At 32.5% G+C, this 15,974-nt stretch overlaps 1 protein-coding gene across 1 annotated transcript; it reads left to right on the top strand.

The window, feature by feature from the left end:
* The first annotated feature begins 1,400 nt into the window (after nt 1-1,400).
* On the top strand, nt 1,401-15,756 carry LOC149090215 (lysosomal alpha-glucosidase-like). Its single transcript, XM_089232844.1, has 18 exons — nt 1,401-1,891; nt 3,453-3,601; nt 4,130-4,295; nt 4,971-5,067; nt 6,279-6,517; nt 7,916-8,047; nt 8,380-8,490; nt 9,065-9,181; nt 10,153-10,352; nt 10,477-10,610; nt 11,307-11,458; nt 11,793-11,941; nt 12,368-12,452; nt 13,425-13,606; nt 13,939-14,027; nt 14,174-14,223; nt 15,134-15,280; nt 15,502-15,756. The coding sequence occupies exons 1-18, from the start codon at nt 1,511-1,513 to the stop codon at nt 15,559-15,561; spliced, it is 2,640 nt and encodes an 879-aa protein (XP_089088970.1). The 5' UTR covers nt 1,401-1,510; the 3' UTR covers nt 15,562-15,756.
* The last annotated feature ends 218 nt before the right edge of the window (nt 15,757-15,974 follow it).

Genomic DNA, 15,974 nt, shown 5'->3' with positions numbered 1-15,974 from the left:
TTGTGCCGTCCACATCCTTCTTTCATCGCACCATTGGCGGCGGAGACGTCTGTGGTTCTGCGTCAAGGGTAGACGAAGCAATGGACGTCTTGCGGACAGACCACTCTGCTGTAAACGGCGTCGAATGGTACGCGCAGACACTGGATGATGCGGTACAGACTGAATGTGCTGTGCTATGGTTCGTGATGTGGCTGAGCGATCCGTCACTGCCATACGCACAATACGCCTGTCATCACGTGAAGTGGTGCACTGTGGTGGATGCGATCGAACACGTCGGTCCGTCGTACCCTCCTGCATCCAACGATCACATATCCGCATTACAGTTGTTTGGTTTCGTCCAACACGACTACCGATTTCCCTGAAAGATAATCCACAATCTCGGTAGGCCACTATCCTTCCTCTGTCGAACTCGGATACTTGATCAAAAGATGATCGCTGTTTTCTACGAGGCATAATTGATCGTTTTTTTGAAAAAACCACAAGAAAAACACAATTGCCATACTTCAAATCGTCGAAATCTCCAAGCCTTAAATAGCGCTTTGAAGTGGCGCCACAGGCGCGCGTGATGTGCGTCTGCGCTGAAATTCTAATCATTTGCATATCTCACCTCCGCTAATGCATGTTGTAAATTTCATATTATTTGCATGCTTCCTTCAGGGTGTTGCATTTACGGTGGCCAGCAGTGTAATATAAAAAATATAAACAAAAAAATTAAAAGAATAAAATAAATATAAACAAAAAAATTAAAAGAATAAAATAAATATAAACAAAAAAATTAAAAGAATAAAATAAATATAAACAAAAAAATTAAAAGAATAAAATAAATATAAACAAAAAAATTAAAAGAATAAAATAAATATAAACAAAAAAATTAAAAGAATAAATGAAATAAAAAAAACCGAATAATTAAAAGTCTTCAATTATAACGGGGTCCCCGATGGCCATGCCATTGTACATTAAATTAAGCTGCTGTGAATCCGGATTCATAGTTGGTGGCCCGTGAACTTCCTGGGAACCTTCCTTCCCGTAATGTTTGATAGGTTGAAAACCCCTGGATTAGACAGTTAAAATTTCTTTTCATGTAAAAAAAAAAAGCAAAACTTATTTTAACAAACAACGCAATAATTCGCTGATTCAGTTCAATATATTCTTGATTCCCTTTCGAAAATATCAAGCCAATTGTAGTGAAAAAAGTGATTCAGCAATGTAAACGCATATAGGCAGCTTAGCAACGGAAAGCGTTCATTGAGCACAAACAAGCCGGGTAGGGTTGCCGGAAGGCAGGGCACGACGATCCTATCGACATCTCCACTTGATATAATACCTCCATGATCAAATCCCGCTGATAGTTTCGGTAAGAGTGATAAGTTATCTTACATTTTTCTTTCTCTAAGTTTGTGATTGTACTTTTTTTTTTGTAATATTTATCATTCTATTTCAAGTGTGATTTTCAAGTGGTTGTTAATTTTTATTTGTAAGACTCGACAGGTTTTATGTATATAGAGCTGAGATGTTAACTTTGAGTACTATAACTATATTTTTAGCCATTATTGATTTTGGTATACAAGAGACCAATGCTCTTCAAAGCGTATGTGAATCACTCCCAGTCAGTGAGCGCATCAGCTGTTTCCCCTCGAAAAACGTCAACCCAGGGCTTTGCAAGAAGCTACAGTGCTGCTGGGATGACTCTATAACGCCCTCCGAAAACAATCTTATACCCCAGTGTTTTTTTTCACCGAAAACTTTGAGGTATACATTGAGAACCAAAGTTGAGTCCCGATTCGGCATCGATGCTGTCTTTCGTATTGTCAGCCCATCTGGTTTTCCGAATGATGTGAAAGATATGAAATTACAAATTTCGTACTGTGACTTGCAGCGTGTACGAGTTAAGGCAAGTTGATCCTCCGCCAGATTTGAGCCGAAGAATTTTACACGAACAGTCGCATCCAGTAGCTGTAAAAAAAACAACTTATTTTTTAAAAATATGAGATTGATTTTTTTGTGAATTACACTCAGGTGATTGCATATCGTTACAGTTGGTGCTTGTTATAATGGCCGTTTGTTATACCGACCATTTCATTACAACCACTGGAAAGATAAGTCCCAAATGTTTTCATATAACGACTATCTTATATGTTTTACTTTTAATATAACAACCACCCGATATACCGTCCAGCCCTTTTTCAACCGAACGTTGAGGGTCGTTATAACGAGCGTTGACTGTACAATGATTTCTTCATGTTATATGCTTTTTGGTATTTGTATATTTTGTCATTTATTATATACAACATAGAATACTGAGAAAATTTGCAGGTATAACATACAGCAGACTTTTCATTAAGCAATAGAAGCCTAAAAATCTTCGACAAATAGCTTGTCGATGTGCAATGCAAATCACTCGTCATGATTTAATTCTCGTTATGAGCTATACTCATTGTATATCGTCCCCTCTTATGTCCTTATGTCAGAAACATAAATGTGCAAATTATTGGGGAAATGACTTTTGAATGTTTATTCCACTCATGCTATATATACTCTACGGATGTTATTTCCCTAAAATGTTCTGTAGTATTGTTTGTTTAGAGGATACACATTCACGTTTCTGGCAAAACTTAGATAGCAAAATAAGAGATCCAACCAGCTGGTAAACAAAAAAAGTGAAAACTTCCACACATGCTTCTAGCATAAAGGGAACGATGTGTAAGGTTTTTTTTTTTTTTTGCAAGATTTTTTAGAAGAAATAATAAATAGCATAAACCAGTTCCCAAAGTTCTCTGTGTTGCAACTCCCAGGTAGAGTCACAGAAGTTTGGGAGTAACAGGTTTGTGTGTGTAAGTCATTGTTATGGGGAAAAAAATTGTAGTTCTAGGTAGTCGAGGCACTAATGCGAGCCGTCTTCCATTTGGAAAAGTCTTTCCACAGAGAGCTGACAGACCTTCAACATGATACTTACGTAACACTAAAATTCGGCAATCTGCCATTTTCACTTCGAAATATGGAAGAGAGATGGCAACACCATTCGAACACAAAACAACTCTGACAGCATTCCGGTAGTACGGACTCGTTAGAAATTCTTGAGAGGAATATTTACGAGGGGCACATATATATAGTTAAGTAGTAGCTCCTATGTTTTTTGTATCTCCTACCTTCATAAAAAACATAGTGAGTAATGATGTGTATCCCTCATTGTCTAAAAACAATTGTTATAGAGCCATTTTCTCGAATGAGCAAGCTTAGCTGCACACGTCTACTCAAAGATGGGTGTTACAAAGGTCCTGGCATCTATTTTCAAACTAGCAGGTCATTAATGAAAAATAGGGGAGACTCAGGGGTTTGCAATGATTAGAGAAAGGGAGAAGTGGGAACAAAAGTTTTAGAACATTTTTCGATAAACCTCAAAATAATATGCGGTGAGTCATTTAATACTCATTCTTTCAATTTCTTTTCTATAGATCACAGATTTACATAATGAGCGTTTTAAGGTACCCCTCCACCTTTCGAGTAGATGTAGAAGTGAGAAGAATTCGTCGTCTCTGTATGACGTGGCATTATCCTATAAAGGCTTGTTATATATATTCAGGAAATCTTCTGGCATCTCTGTGTAAGTATCTCAAATAAAGTAACATTAATATATTATTGTCTAGTTTTTTTCCTTCTCATTCCATGGTGGTCAAGAACTCCGAGTCTAAGCCATGTATGGAATAATTGATCATCTTATATTAAAAGAATTAAAATCTCATGATTTTGAAGTACATTTTTTTGATTTGTAACCATTGTGACTTCAAAGCGATTGACTAACCAACTAATTTTATTGATTAACATATTTAGGTCATTCTCACAAAATTGGACAAAAAGGAACAATGATTATCAAAAATAACTGTCAATCAAAATCAAAAATATATATTCTTCGGGACAATTTTTTACCTGCTCATTAATAAAATATAGTCATTGGCGAAGTTTGTTCAAAATTCACGGTAAAAAATGAAGTTTAACTATGTTAAAACATAGGCAAATCTGACATGCATTTTGCTTGTTTCATGGTTACAATGTTGTTTTGTATTCAACAAAGATTATGCTGAAAACGTAGTAACATTTTCAGAAAGTAATGACATTTATCATATTCATTTAGGTTCTCGATCGATGTTTCAAAAATGATATATGCTGATCAGTTCTTGCAATTATCAGTGAAATTGCCTAGTCCATATGTATATGGTCTGGGAGATCATATGGGTTCATTGCTGAAGAATTTGAACTGGACAAGATATACATTTTTCAACAGGGATGAGATACCGAAAGTAAGAATTTAATCTTAGTTTGAATTAAATAAAAAAATTTCTTATTAAAAAGTAGCCCTCCGCTACGATTTGTCTTGTTATAATGCACATTTTGATTTATTGTGCCTTTTATTAAAACCTTTAGTGAAATTTTGACTAACATTAGAAACTACATGAAGTTGTTGGTTTCATCATGTTTTTTTTTTCCCAGACATGGCATATGACAAAGGGTTAATGTATCATTCATTTTGTTGTGCGGAAAATGAATATCTTTAACCCTAGAATACTGACTAAACGTGTCAGAAACGTAGATGTATAAACATGGTTGACATGCAGTTTTTATCAATTTTTATTTTAGTGAGTATTCTATGGTTAAATACACCTGAATGGGATTTACAAATACCTGAAAGATGAATCTGTACAGTAGTTTTTTCTATTCTATTTGGTTATAGTCATCCATTTGTCCTTTTCTTCTTGGTTCGACTGTACATGCATACCTATGTATTCCGTATTCCATTGTTTACTGGTCACTTATATCATACTTATAATTATTCAGCTACGAAATGTTGTGTAAATTCTTTTTCATGTGCAGAAATATAATTGAAATTGAATTGATTCTGAAAAAGCCATGGATTTTCTTCAACAGCAAGAAATTTTTGAAACAGATTTTTTTCAAACAGAATTTGATCTTTTCAGAAAAATATGAATCTGTACAGCAGTTTTCCATTCCACATGGTTATGGAACCGGATTCCGAAAGCCATGGGGTTTATTTTTCCAACAGCAATGCCATGGGTAAGATTATTTAATGTATAATTTTAGTTAAATGTGTACAAGGTGCAATAGATAAAAATTTGCCTGTTTTCTAATATATTCTTGGGTATTTTTTTTTTTTTCGCATTTTAATTAAATGGTGTTCAATAGAGATTGCTTTTGGTATACTTCAGGGATAGCAAAATGGATTGCCTCAAAATTACATGAATGCATATAAATTTATATTAAGTGCATCTACAAAAAAAATATCAATTTTTATTATCTTCACATTTTTCTGCAAATGCAGTTGAACAGAGTTAATCAAAAAATTGGAAAGAAAAAATTATGTAGCCTTAATTTTTACATATAGAGTGAGGTTCCTTCATAACGGTATTCAAGAGACTAGAGGAAAGTATCGTTGTAGATGGAATATATCAACATTTCAGAAAATGCGCCAGGACCAGAGAGTAACATTGTTTATAACACATATATAGGTGATTATTATATAATAAAGCTACTATACAACTGTTTCGTATAGGGGTGATCATATTACCTGTGTTTTATGGGTTATTCCACATATTTTCTTGCAGTTTTGGCTGTGTCCCGAATTTTTTTTAAATGAAAAAATACCCTTTTTTTCCTGTATAAAAAATAAGATAACTACTGAAATCTCAAGGTTTGAGATTATTTTTCCCGTAACTTATAAATTAAATCATGATAATTATTACTATAATTATAACCAATTAATTATAAATGCTCATTTCACATATTTGTCGACTAAATGCTTATGAATTAAATTTCAATCCACTGCGATTTACAGTTCTTCATTTCTTTCCATTGGTTTAATGGCAACTTTGCTTACATTCGTCAATCTCTTTGGCAATAATTGGCGATGCCCCATATTTTTCTATAGGAATCGTGATTTCTTGTATTTTTCCTTGTGGAAATACGGTCACCTTTGGTATATATCAGGATATATGTGTATTGATATTAATCTTCTTGGATACTTTTTACGGGCCGGAAGTTGTGCACTGCTATTATAAAGGGTATCCCTATATAGGAGTTTCACTATGTATATTACTAGTTTGAAACCATTCACTATATGAATGGTTTCAAACAGCATTAGCTATTAACATTTGTTCATTGTTTGGTGTCATTCAAAAGAAAATGGTTTGAATTTAATATATCAATCCAGAGCATATAAATTATATGTATTTTTAATCTTACATTCAATGATTGTGTGTTTTCTGCAGATGTAATCTTGCAACCGTCGCCTTCAATAACGTATCGAACTACGGGTGGGATATTCGACATATTTATATTCTTGGGTCCATCGCCTAACAAAGTTATCCAGCAATTTGTGCAGCTGATTGGTTCTCCAATGATGCCACCATATTGGAGCTTAGGATTTCATCTTTGTAGACTGGGGTATTTTACCCTGAACCACACTGTGGAGGTGTTGGAAAAAACCATCGATGCTGGAATACCTTTGGTTTGTATTGTTTAAATGTAAATTATATGTTCACACACAATATTTGTACACGCTGTGCTAAGATTAAATGTTTTATTTTGTGTTTTAAAACTTTTTTTTTAATGTGATCATCACATATTCCCAAGAGATCTTTACGATCTGTCTAGGAAATTGGTTAGTGTTAGTGGACATCCATGCCCGAGCCGGGATTTGAACCCAGACGTGTTCAGTCAGAAGCTAGCTCCCTAACCACTCGACTGTCAGGCGGCTTGCAAATACAAATGTCACAACAGGCAAACTGCGCAACGAGGAGGTTGAAAAAAATATGCCCATAAAAAATATCGATGTTAAATATTACCAAAATACAACAACCCAATATAAAGCATGTATCTTGAAAGAAAAAACTAATAATTAATAATATATAACACACTGCTCATAAAAAAAGATCATGGTTATCTTTTCTTAGTATGGGTAGCTTCTCGATTTATCCCACTATGTTTTTCGTGCTTTTCCAAAGGTATCAGTTGTGTTAGAATTTATGACTCCCGGAGGTAAGCTATTCCATTTATTGACAATCCCCTATTAGGGAAAAACTCCCCGCGGTACCACAACCTGGAATTACCCATATGAAGTACAACTTATACTTTTAAGAAAAACCATTCTTTAGATGTCGTTAAAAATTTCATTATTAATTTGTAATTAAAATTCCATTATTAATTTTTAATTAAAATTCCATTATTAATTTTTAATTAAAATTCCATTATTAATTTTTAATTAAAATTCCATTATTAATTTTTAATTAAAATTCCATTATTAATTTTTAATTAAAATTCCATTATTAATTTTTAATTAAAATTCCATTATTAATTTTTAATTAAAATTCCATTATTAATTTTTAATTAAAATTCCATTATTAATTTTTAATTAAAATTTCATTATTAATTTTTAATTGCATGTGTCTGTTCTTCTATCTTTGTATAGTTTCACACTAAATTCATGATTTCTTGCTGTCTTTAATTATGTTTATGCATTTTGCACGGTATTAATGGCATATCTCGAATGAAGAAAAAGGATTCCAATGCTGCATTCCTAAGACAAAATTATTATTCAAAAATAAGGATATAGTATATTTCTTTGTTCATACTCAATGATTGACATCCGACATGACTTGATATTTGCAATAACAACGAATAAAATTTTATTGCATTTTATTGTAAATGTAATGATGTTAAAGATTATGAATACATAAAATCATCATTTTTCATGTCGCAGCTTTCTTAAGTATGTTATGATTTTATAATAGTTTGGAGCGAAGCTTTTAATAAATGATAATTATTTCAAATCAATTTCTTTCAATTCAGTTTTGTCCATCTTTTCTATGTGAAAACTTTTTTAAATATTTTTTTTCCCAACCTTCAGGATACTCAATGGAATGACATCGATTGCATGGATAAGTACAATGATTTTACTTATGATAAAGGGAACTTCAAGGGACTGCCTGAATTCGTGAATAGTTTGCATAAGAGGGGTATGCATTATGCTCTAATAGTTGTGAGTATTGTTATATATAAATAAAGTGCAATGAAGAGAAAAAATGTCTTTCATAATATTGCTCTGTCATTCAAACACAATTTCTTGTAATTTTTTTTTTTTTTGAAAATGATTTTTGCCAATGATTGAATGCCATAATTGAAAATTTTAATTTAATATAAAATTAGTTAGCCACATGTCAAATTATTAATGTTAAATATTATACTGTACTAAATTTTTCTTTTGAAACTATTTATATGTATGTGTTTCATTTTTCGAAAATAAAATTTTATGAGCCATAAACTGATGTTCAGGTTTTTCAGAAAGTGTATAGATATATTTTTTTCTACCAGGACCCGGGTATAAGTAGTGCTGAACCAGCAGGTGCATATCCACCTTTTGATGAAGGTTTAATGATGGATGTCTTTATTAAAAATGCATCTGGAAAACTTCTAGAAACGAAGGTAATATTTTTTTTATTTTAAAATTTAATTATTTTATTTCTAACCATTTCCTTATTTAGCATTATTTCTATTTAAAATTTAGTTTTTCATTGATTATACTAAAATATAGGGTATGATGGTATATGTTTTATATTTTTGTTTAAAAATTAAGTAGCTAATGCTGTGTTTGCTCAAATCTAATGTAAATTATGTTGGAAAAAGAAGGTGCATGTTGGATTTGAGTGCCACATCAAATTCCAGTGTGTATAGTACTTAAAAAACGGTAGTGGAATTTATTAACCATGTGCAAGTGAACTCTAGATAGCGAATATTTTAGTTGCTGCTTACAGAAACTGCAGAAAGCAACTTATATATCTTATGAAATCAACTTTATTTCTTGTCTAAAAATCTCGCCATCAATCAATTATGGATCTTTCACAAAGAGAATTTATCCAATAATTGCCATTTATAATGCTAATATATAGAAAGGTGAATGTATTAGTTTTGTATTTTAATTCTGAGAGTAACTCAAAAAAGAGTAACGCATTTGAGGAATGAGATATTATTTTGCTTCTGTAACTGTATTTCGATCTAGGTATGGAACAAAGTCTCGTCAGTATTTCCAGATTTCACTCACCCTAAATCTTTTGAGTACTGGGGAAGGCAATTAGCATCTTTCCATTCTGTTATTCCCTTTGATGGAGTATGGTTGGTATGTTACATTTTTTCTACACCTAAGATATAGCCTTAAACATTAATTTAAAAAAAATTAACGTTTCAGTTGCGAAATTTATGAACTAGATAGATCATTATAAACTGTTTCTATTTAAAAGGAAATTTATTTATTTATCGATAAACACAAACAACAGGCATATGTCCAGTTACAGTGGGGTGGAAAAAAAAAGAACATAAACAGCACGTTGCAATACAGAAAGGCAAAGAATAGTGCTAATAATAATAAAATTGAATGCAAATACATATATATAAATATAATACAAAAAATATTTACAAGCTTGTATTAGCTCTGTTCAAAATTTTGTGTATTTTGCGGAGAAGAAATATTTTGATTTATGATGCCAGTGGTAATCAAAAAAGTTCATGGTTATGGGTAACATGTAGTCATTAGTAAAGCTGTTTCTTTGTTTCAAGTGGAATATTATTGAAAAATAGCTTTGAAACGAAAACGTGCCTTTTTGAGGGGAAAAAAATGTAGATTTTAAATTGAATTAGCTAATCCTAAATACTTTTTTTTCAGAAAAAACCCCCCAAGTTTTTTCGCTCTTGCCATTTCTATTGTATTGTGATGCAACAAAACTGAAAAAATCAAAGTTTGTAAAATGTACTGGCTATATCTATGAATTGAAGATAGCATCTAGTCGCATAATAAAATAATTACAGTACATTATGAATTACAATGTTAGATATTAGGTTTCAATATAGCAGCCATACGGTTCAAAATGTTTATTTGATAATTTTTTATATGCCACTATTATTTTATGCTTATAAAGGTCAATTTGATTAAGGTGTATGGTTTGAGATAAATTCTTATAGGTTGCTTCAAATACTTTCATGCCAAAGTGTGGATTCAAACCAGAGTTACTTACTAGAGGATAATGCTCTTGAACCTTCATGGGTAATGAGTTTTTTATTTCGCGAATAGTCATTTCTTTTCCTCATTTTCAGGACATGAATGAACCAACAAATTTCTTGAATGGATCCTTCTATGGTTGTCCACCAGACTCTTCTTTAGAGAAACCTCCATACACACCAGGAAATGATCCGCTTTCCACAAAGACTATATGCATGACTGCGAAACACAACATTTCTGACCATTACAACATTCATAATGTTTATGGGACATTTGAAACAGCAGCTACATATAAGTAAGTATATCAGTTTCATGAGCCTCAATTACGTTTTGGAACTTCCTTTGTTATTATTCCTCAATTTTCTTATGGATAAATAATATTCATACATCTTGGACCTCTTGTATTTTCATTGTTTCAGTGCTATGAAGAATATTCTCAGAAAACGTCCATTCATTCTCACTAGAGCAGGGTTCCCAGGCATAGGTCAATATGCTGCAATGTGGAACGGGGATGTGATATCACTCTGGGAGCATATGCAAGCCAGCATTCCGTGTAAGCCTGAAAAATAAAATTTTCGAAGGTTCACAGAAGACATGCCTGTAAACGCACTTACAATTAAAATTAATCTACATACTCAATGATAATAGACATTGAAACATTTTTGGAAGTTCTTTTGAGATGTATCGCTTGAAATAAAGTCAGAAACTGAAGAAAAATGAATAGCTTATATATATATATACGCGTGTGTCTAATAAATTTTTTAATTCTTAAATTGAGATTCCTCAAGTCTTTGTTTTACACAGAGCACGTGACATGATTGCTGCAAGCATTCTATTTAAAAGTTTTGCATTTTCTTACTTTCTTAATGCATTTATGATTTTTCTTTTACTAACTGCTCACTCAAAAAAGCTCTCATAATATTTAAAAATTTTTACTGGATAGTTCAAACTTTAAATTCCGTGGATTAACAAATTATTGTTTGGATTATTCTGTATAAATCAATTAGATATGAATGAAGAAATCTGAATTTTTAATCTAATATATATATATACTGAATCACCATCATATAATTTGCTGCCAATTTCATGTGTTATTCATATATATATATTGCCAATGTCCACACACACACACAACATCTGGCTAGTTCAGCCAAATACCTACAATCATTAGCTGTAAGATATGCATTTAGGTTAGTTTTAACTGTGGAGAAGTTAATTAATATCTAATAAATATAAATTTATATTGCAGCTATTTTGGGATATAGCATGGCTGGTATTCCTATGATTGGTGCTGATATTTGCGGCTTCAATGACAACACGACTGTAGAGTTATGTGCCAGATGGTTTGCACTTGGAGCCTTCTATCCCTTCTGCAGAAATCACAACAGTGATGAAAATATTGCAAGTATTAGACATCAAAACATGATTCAAATGTTAACCTCTGTTTCATGTTTGTTTTTTGTTTTTGTTTTTTTTTGCTTCTGATGGGGAAATTTGCTTGATCAAAAAAAAAAATTAAGAATATTTGGATTTCTCTTTTAATGGGTTGGTATGAAATTTTAAGCAATTTACATCTGGAAAAGCTAATAAATCTGCGAAACAAAACACATGCTAAAAACTGAGTAAGTGCAGCAATGGAATGCAAATTTCTCATTGCAATTATTCATAAAATCCCCCTTTACAGGCTGCAAATGTAGTTTATTGGTATTAAAAATTTATTCGTTTCACTCTATAGGCCCAAGATCCCGTGTCCCTTGGACCACCTGTTGTTGCTGCTGCCAAATCTGCTCTTTCAGTTCGTTACTTTTTACTTCCGTACCTGTATTCCTTGTTATATAGAAGCCATGCTTTTGGTGATACTGTGGCCAGACCTCTGTTTTTTGAGTGAGTATGTGATGTTTAGCATGTGCAGTACATTTTAAAGCGATGGTGTTGAAAAATATTGTATGTGATCTGTTAACTGAAATATATATACTCCTTCACTGATTATGTTATAGACTTGAGTATTTCTGTTATGTTCTGTTCGGTGCAGTTATATATATATATATATATAGAGCTGTTGCAATGTGTATCATTAAATTATCATGCAAAACAGAATGATATATTACTGTTTAAAAAAAAATAAAAACAAACGAACAACATAATTGTTTTGGTTTTTTCTTCCTTTCTCCAAACCTGTGATTCAATTCTTTGAGTGTAGACAAATCATCCAATTCAGTTACTGTTTTAAAAAATGAAAATTATTGCTACTAACTCTACACGTGCTGTGCTAAAATTTTAAAAAATTCATACATATTTACATTTGAATAGGTATCCAAGAGATCGTGCATCATATTCCATAGATACTCAGTTTCTATGGGGATCTGCTCTCATGATCATACCAGCGTTGAAACCTGTGAGTTCTTTATTGATAAAAATTTGTAGATCAAGTATTCATTACCTGATCTGTTGTTCTCTCATCAAATTAGTTTCATATCCCTTTCAGACCTGCTAAGCGCAAACATTGGAGTCGTTTTTTATTTGCTGTGGATATTCTTTTTTTAACCTCATGGAGACCTCGTTCAGCCCTGACTTCAACGATAATCTACAAATAATCCCCTAAAGTCAGGACTGAACACTTTAAGGTTAAAAAAATATTATCTAAAACAAGAAAAAGTGACCTTCCCATTGTTTATACAGGGGGTCTGAAAGGGTTAAGGCACACAAAATACATTAATTGTATTTTGTAATATTAATAACCTGTGATTTAAAAATTTTGTTACGCAAGTATTGTACATAATTTTTTTTCATAAGGAATTATAATGCTGCCATGAACAGAAATTGCAACAATTATGAAGTGCAAAAACTCATTTTGTGAGACTCTCTTCTCTGATATTTTATTTTTGAATTATTGGTCTTGAGATACAGCAGAGTTTCAAAAGAACAAACTTCTAAAAACACAGATTTCTATATGGGATTGCTTGCATTTTCGTTAATTCACTCTACACTGGAAAAATATTTATTGATAAAAAATTTTTATATGACAATTTTTTTTTTGATTGAATGAAGCATCTCCATTACATGGAGACTTGACTCTGCATACCAAAATTACAAGGTCTCTAGATGAGTTTTTGTTCACTTAAAATAGTGAAATAAAATTACTGTTCTAGTGAAATGAAAAGCAAATTATTTACAGCATCACTGAAATTGGTCAATGTGTAATGTAGTATAAAATTGCAAGATGTTGGACCCTTCTCAAAACTATGTCCTTAAAAAAACACATAAAATATGACTTTGATCAGTGTTATTGGAAAGAAAGGTATTATTGAAAAAAAGAACGTATTATTGAGTATCAGTAAAATTGAGCATTCTCTCTTTTCCGTGGCAGGGAATGAAAATTGTCACCGCCTATTTCCCTCCTGACGTTTGGTATGACTTTTATACTGGTGAGAAATATCTCAGTTCTGGGGAGTCCTTCATTCTCGATGCACCTTTGGAAAAGATAAACCTGGCTGTTCGATCTGGTTTTGTGTTACCTGCACAAGAACCTGCTACTACAACTGCCAAAAGGTCTTTTTTACATTATCTATTTTTAATTTCCATTGCTCTTTTCATCCAATCATTTACATCAGTGTTTTTTTATGCATACACAGTATAATGTATAAATATTACGCTATGCATGTGGATAAAGCATCTTTATTTTTAAAGCTTCGTTTGAAAAGTATTTAAGTATTATCTGATATTATTTTCATTGAATTTTTCTGTTGTTTAACCATCTGTGTTGGGCACCATATAAAAAGTGCAATGTAAAATTAGTTTGTGGTAAGTGTAACACATTTTGAGCACAATCAAGAGCGAAAAAGTTTTATTAATTAATTTTCGGTGATCCATCTTATTTATAGCCGCCTCAACAGGTTTACTATTGTGGTTGCTCTTGATGTGAAAGGAAGAGCCGGTGGACAACTTTACTGGGATGATGGAGAATCAACTGGTAACACGTCTTGTTTTTCAAAGCTTGGAAATGAAATATTTCTAGAAATTGCTCTATTCTTAACTTGTGTGAAGTGTTTTAGTAATCTGAATTGTTCTGAAATTATGACACTTTGCAACACTCTATTTTTTTTAACCCTTTCATAGATGTTTTCGTCAAGAAATCATTTAACTTGATTCAGTTCACTGTGAAGAACGTAAGCAAACCAGAGAAACTTTTCTGAATTAGTTATTTAGTTTATGAGGTCTGTGTTGTGCAACATACATACAGGGTGATTCAGAAAAGATGGGAAAACTTTAAGAGGTGATAGTACACACCAATACAAACAATTGTCATCAAAGAATGCATGGTCTAACATGAAACGCAAACGCGCTATCACGTTTCGAAACGGCCACTCCACAAACGTTAAAACGGCATTCCTGTTGAAATTTATCGAGAGAAAAACACCGTGCTTGTAAATGTAACCTCGGGAAAAAGAAGAAATCGTATGCAAATCTGCGTCACAGTAAATAAAAGGAGTGGACGTCAGCCCTGTGAAGTTATTCCAACCCTTCGTGCAACCGTTCTAACAGTTGTAACATACTGGATAATGGCGCACTTTAGTAATACTGAAAAAGCAGGCATACATTTCATTTACGGAGCTGCAAACGGAAGTACCATAGAGGCAGCATGAATGTACGGTGAGTATTTTCCGCACAGGTGGTTGCCCAATCCGAAAACATTTGCGCTCTTGCATCGGCAGCTGTGCGAAACGGGATCCTTTCTTACTTCTCGGTCTGGTGCAGGTCGTACAAGGACTGCCAGAACGGATGCATACGGTTTCTTCTTCTTCCCCGGGTTACATTTGCATGCATGTGGTGTTCTTTTTTTCCCGATAAATTTCAACAGGAATGCCGTTCTAACGTTAGCGGAGCGGCCGTTTCAAAATGAGCTAGCGCGTTTGCGTTTCATGTTAGACCTTGCATAATTCTTTGATGACAATTGTTTGCATTGGTGTGATTTATCACCTCTTAAAGTTTTTCACTTCTTTTCTGAATCACCCTGTATTTTTCCTCATTTGTATTGACATCAGAATTTTTTTATCTTGGTCTTCATTTTGTTTCCAGAACGGACTCAGCACATCGTTTCTGAATCGTAATTATAAGACAAGAATGATTTTGGGCACAATCAAGTTGTTTGGAATGGAAAAGGGACCTGATTCTGTTATTGTCAATGGAGATTCTGCGGATTTCGAATATGATTCTGCACTCAGGGTGAATTCTCTTGATTATTATGTTTTGTTGGAATATTTCATTTTTAATCACTTAATTCATATCTCACTAATTGTTCAACTGCTGCATCTCTTTCAAGAAAACATGCGTTATCTTTTTTATTCCTTTTCAAAATTTGTTTTGTAAGTTTGAAGTTTCTTTCAATTAACTTGATTTTTCATTGAATTTTTTTATAATATTTTTGTTTTTCTTGCAATTATTAGGTCCTAATCATACAGAATTTGAATATCGATTTGCTCAAGCCACTTGCTGTAACCTGGTGAAGTGTCTAAATTTTTTCTGAAAGGATGTGTTTGTTGTTACTTTCCGAGTCATTCATAATCATTTCTGATATGCAAAAACAATCAAAAATGTTCAGAACTAAACTTTGAATTATGTAAATAAAAACTCAATCTGTAATTCATCAGATGAGCGCCAAATTATTTCTCTGTCTAAAATTGTAATAAAAAGTTGTAAAATAATTCGTGTATGAATTATAATATACATAACATTTTATAAATATACACATTGACGGCTGTCACCTTATACTCACTGACCATGCTTTTTTTAACGAAAATTCAAGAAGAAAACGTTCGTACATAGACCAATGGTGAGGATTTCGTGGCAGTTTCAATGTTGTTCGAAAACAAAAAAAAACTGATAGTACGCAAGAATGGAACAAAAAAATAATGGAAAA

Source organism: Pholcus phalangioides, unplaced genomic scaffold (assembly GCF_987345545.1).
Source record: "Pholcus phalangioides strain wild (caught in Gottingen) unplaced genomic scaffold, Ppha-v1.0 ptg000001l_1, whole genome shotgun sequence".
NCBI lineage: Eukaryota > Metazoa > Arthropoda > Arachnida > Araneae > Pholcidae > Pholcus > Pholcus phalangioides.
Note: the sequence above shows the minus strand (reverse complement) of the source record. Positions and strands in the feature narration are given on the sequence as shown.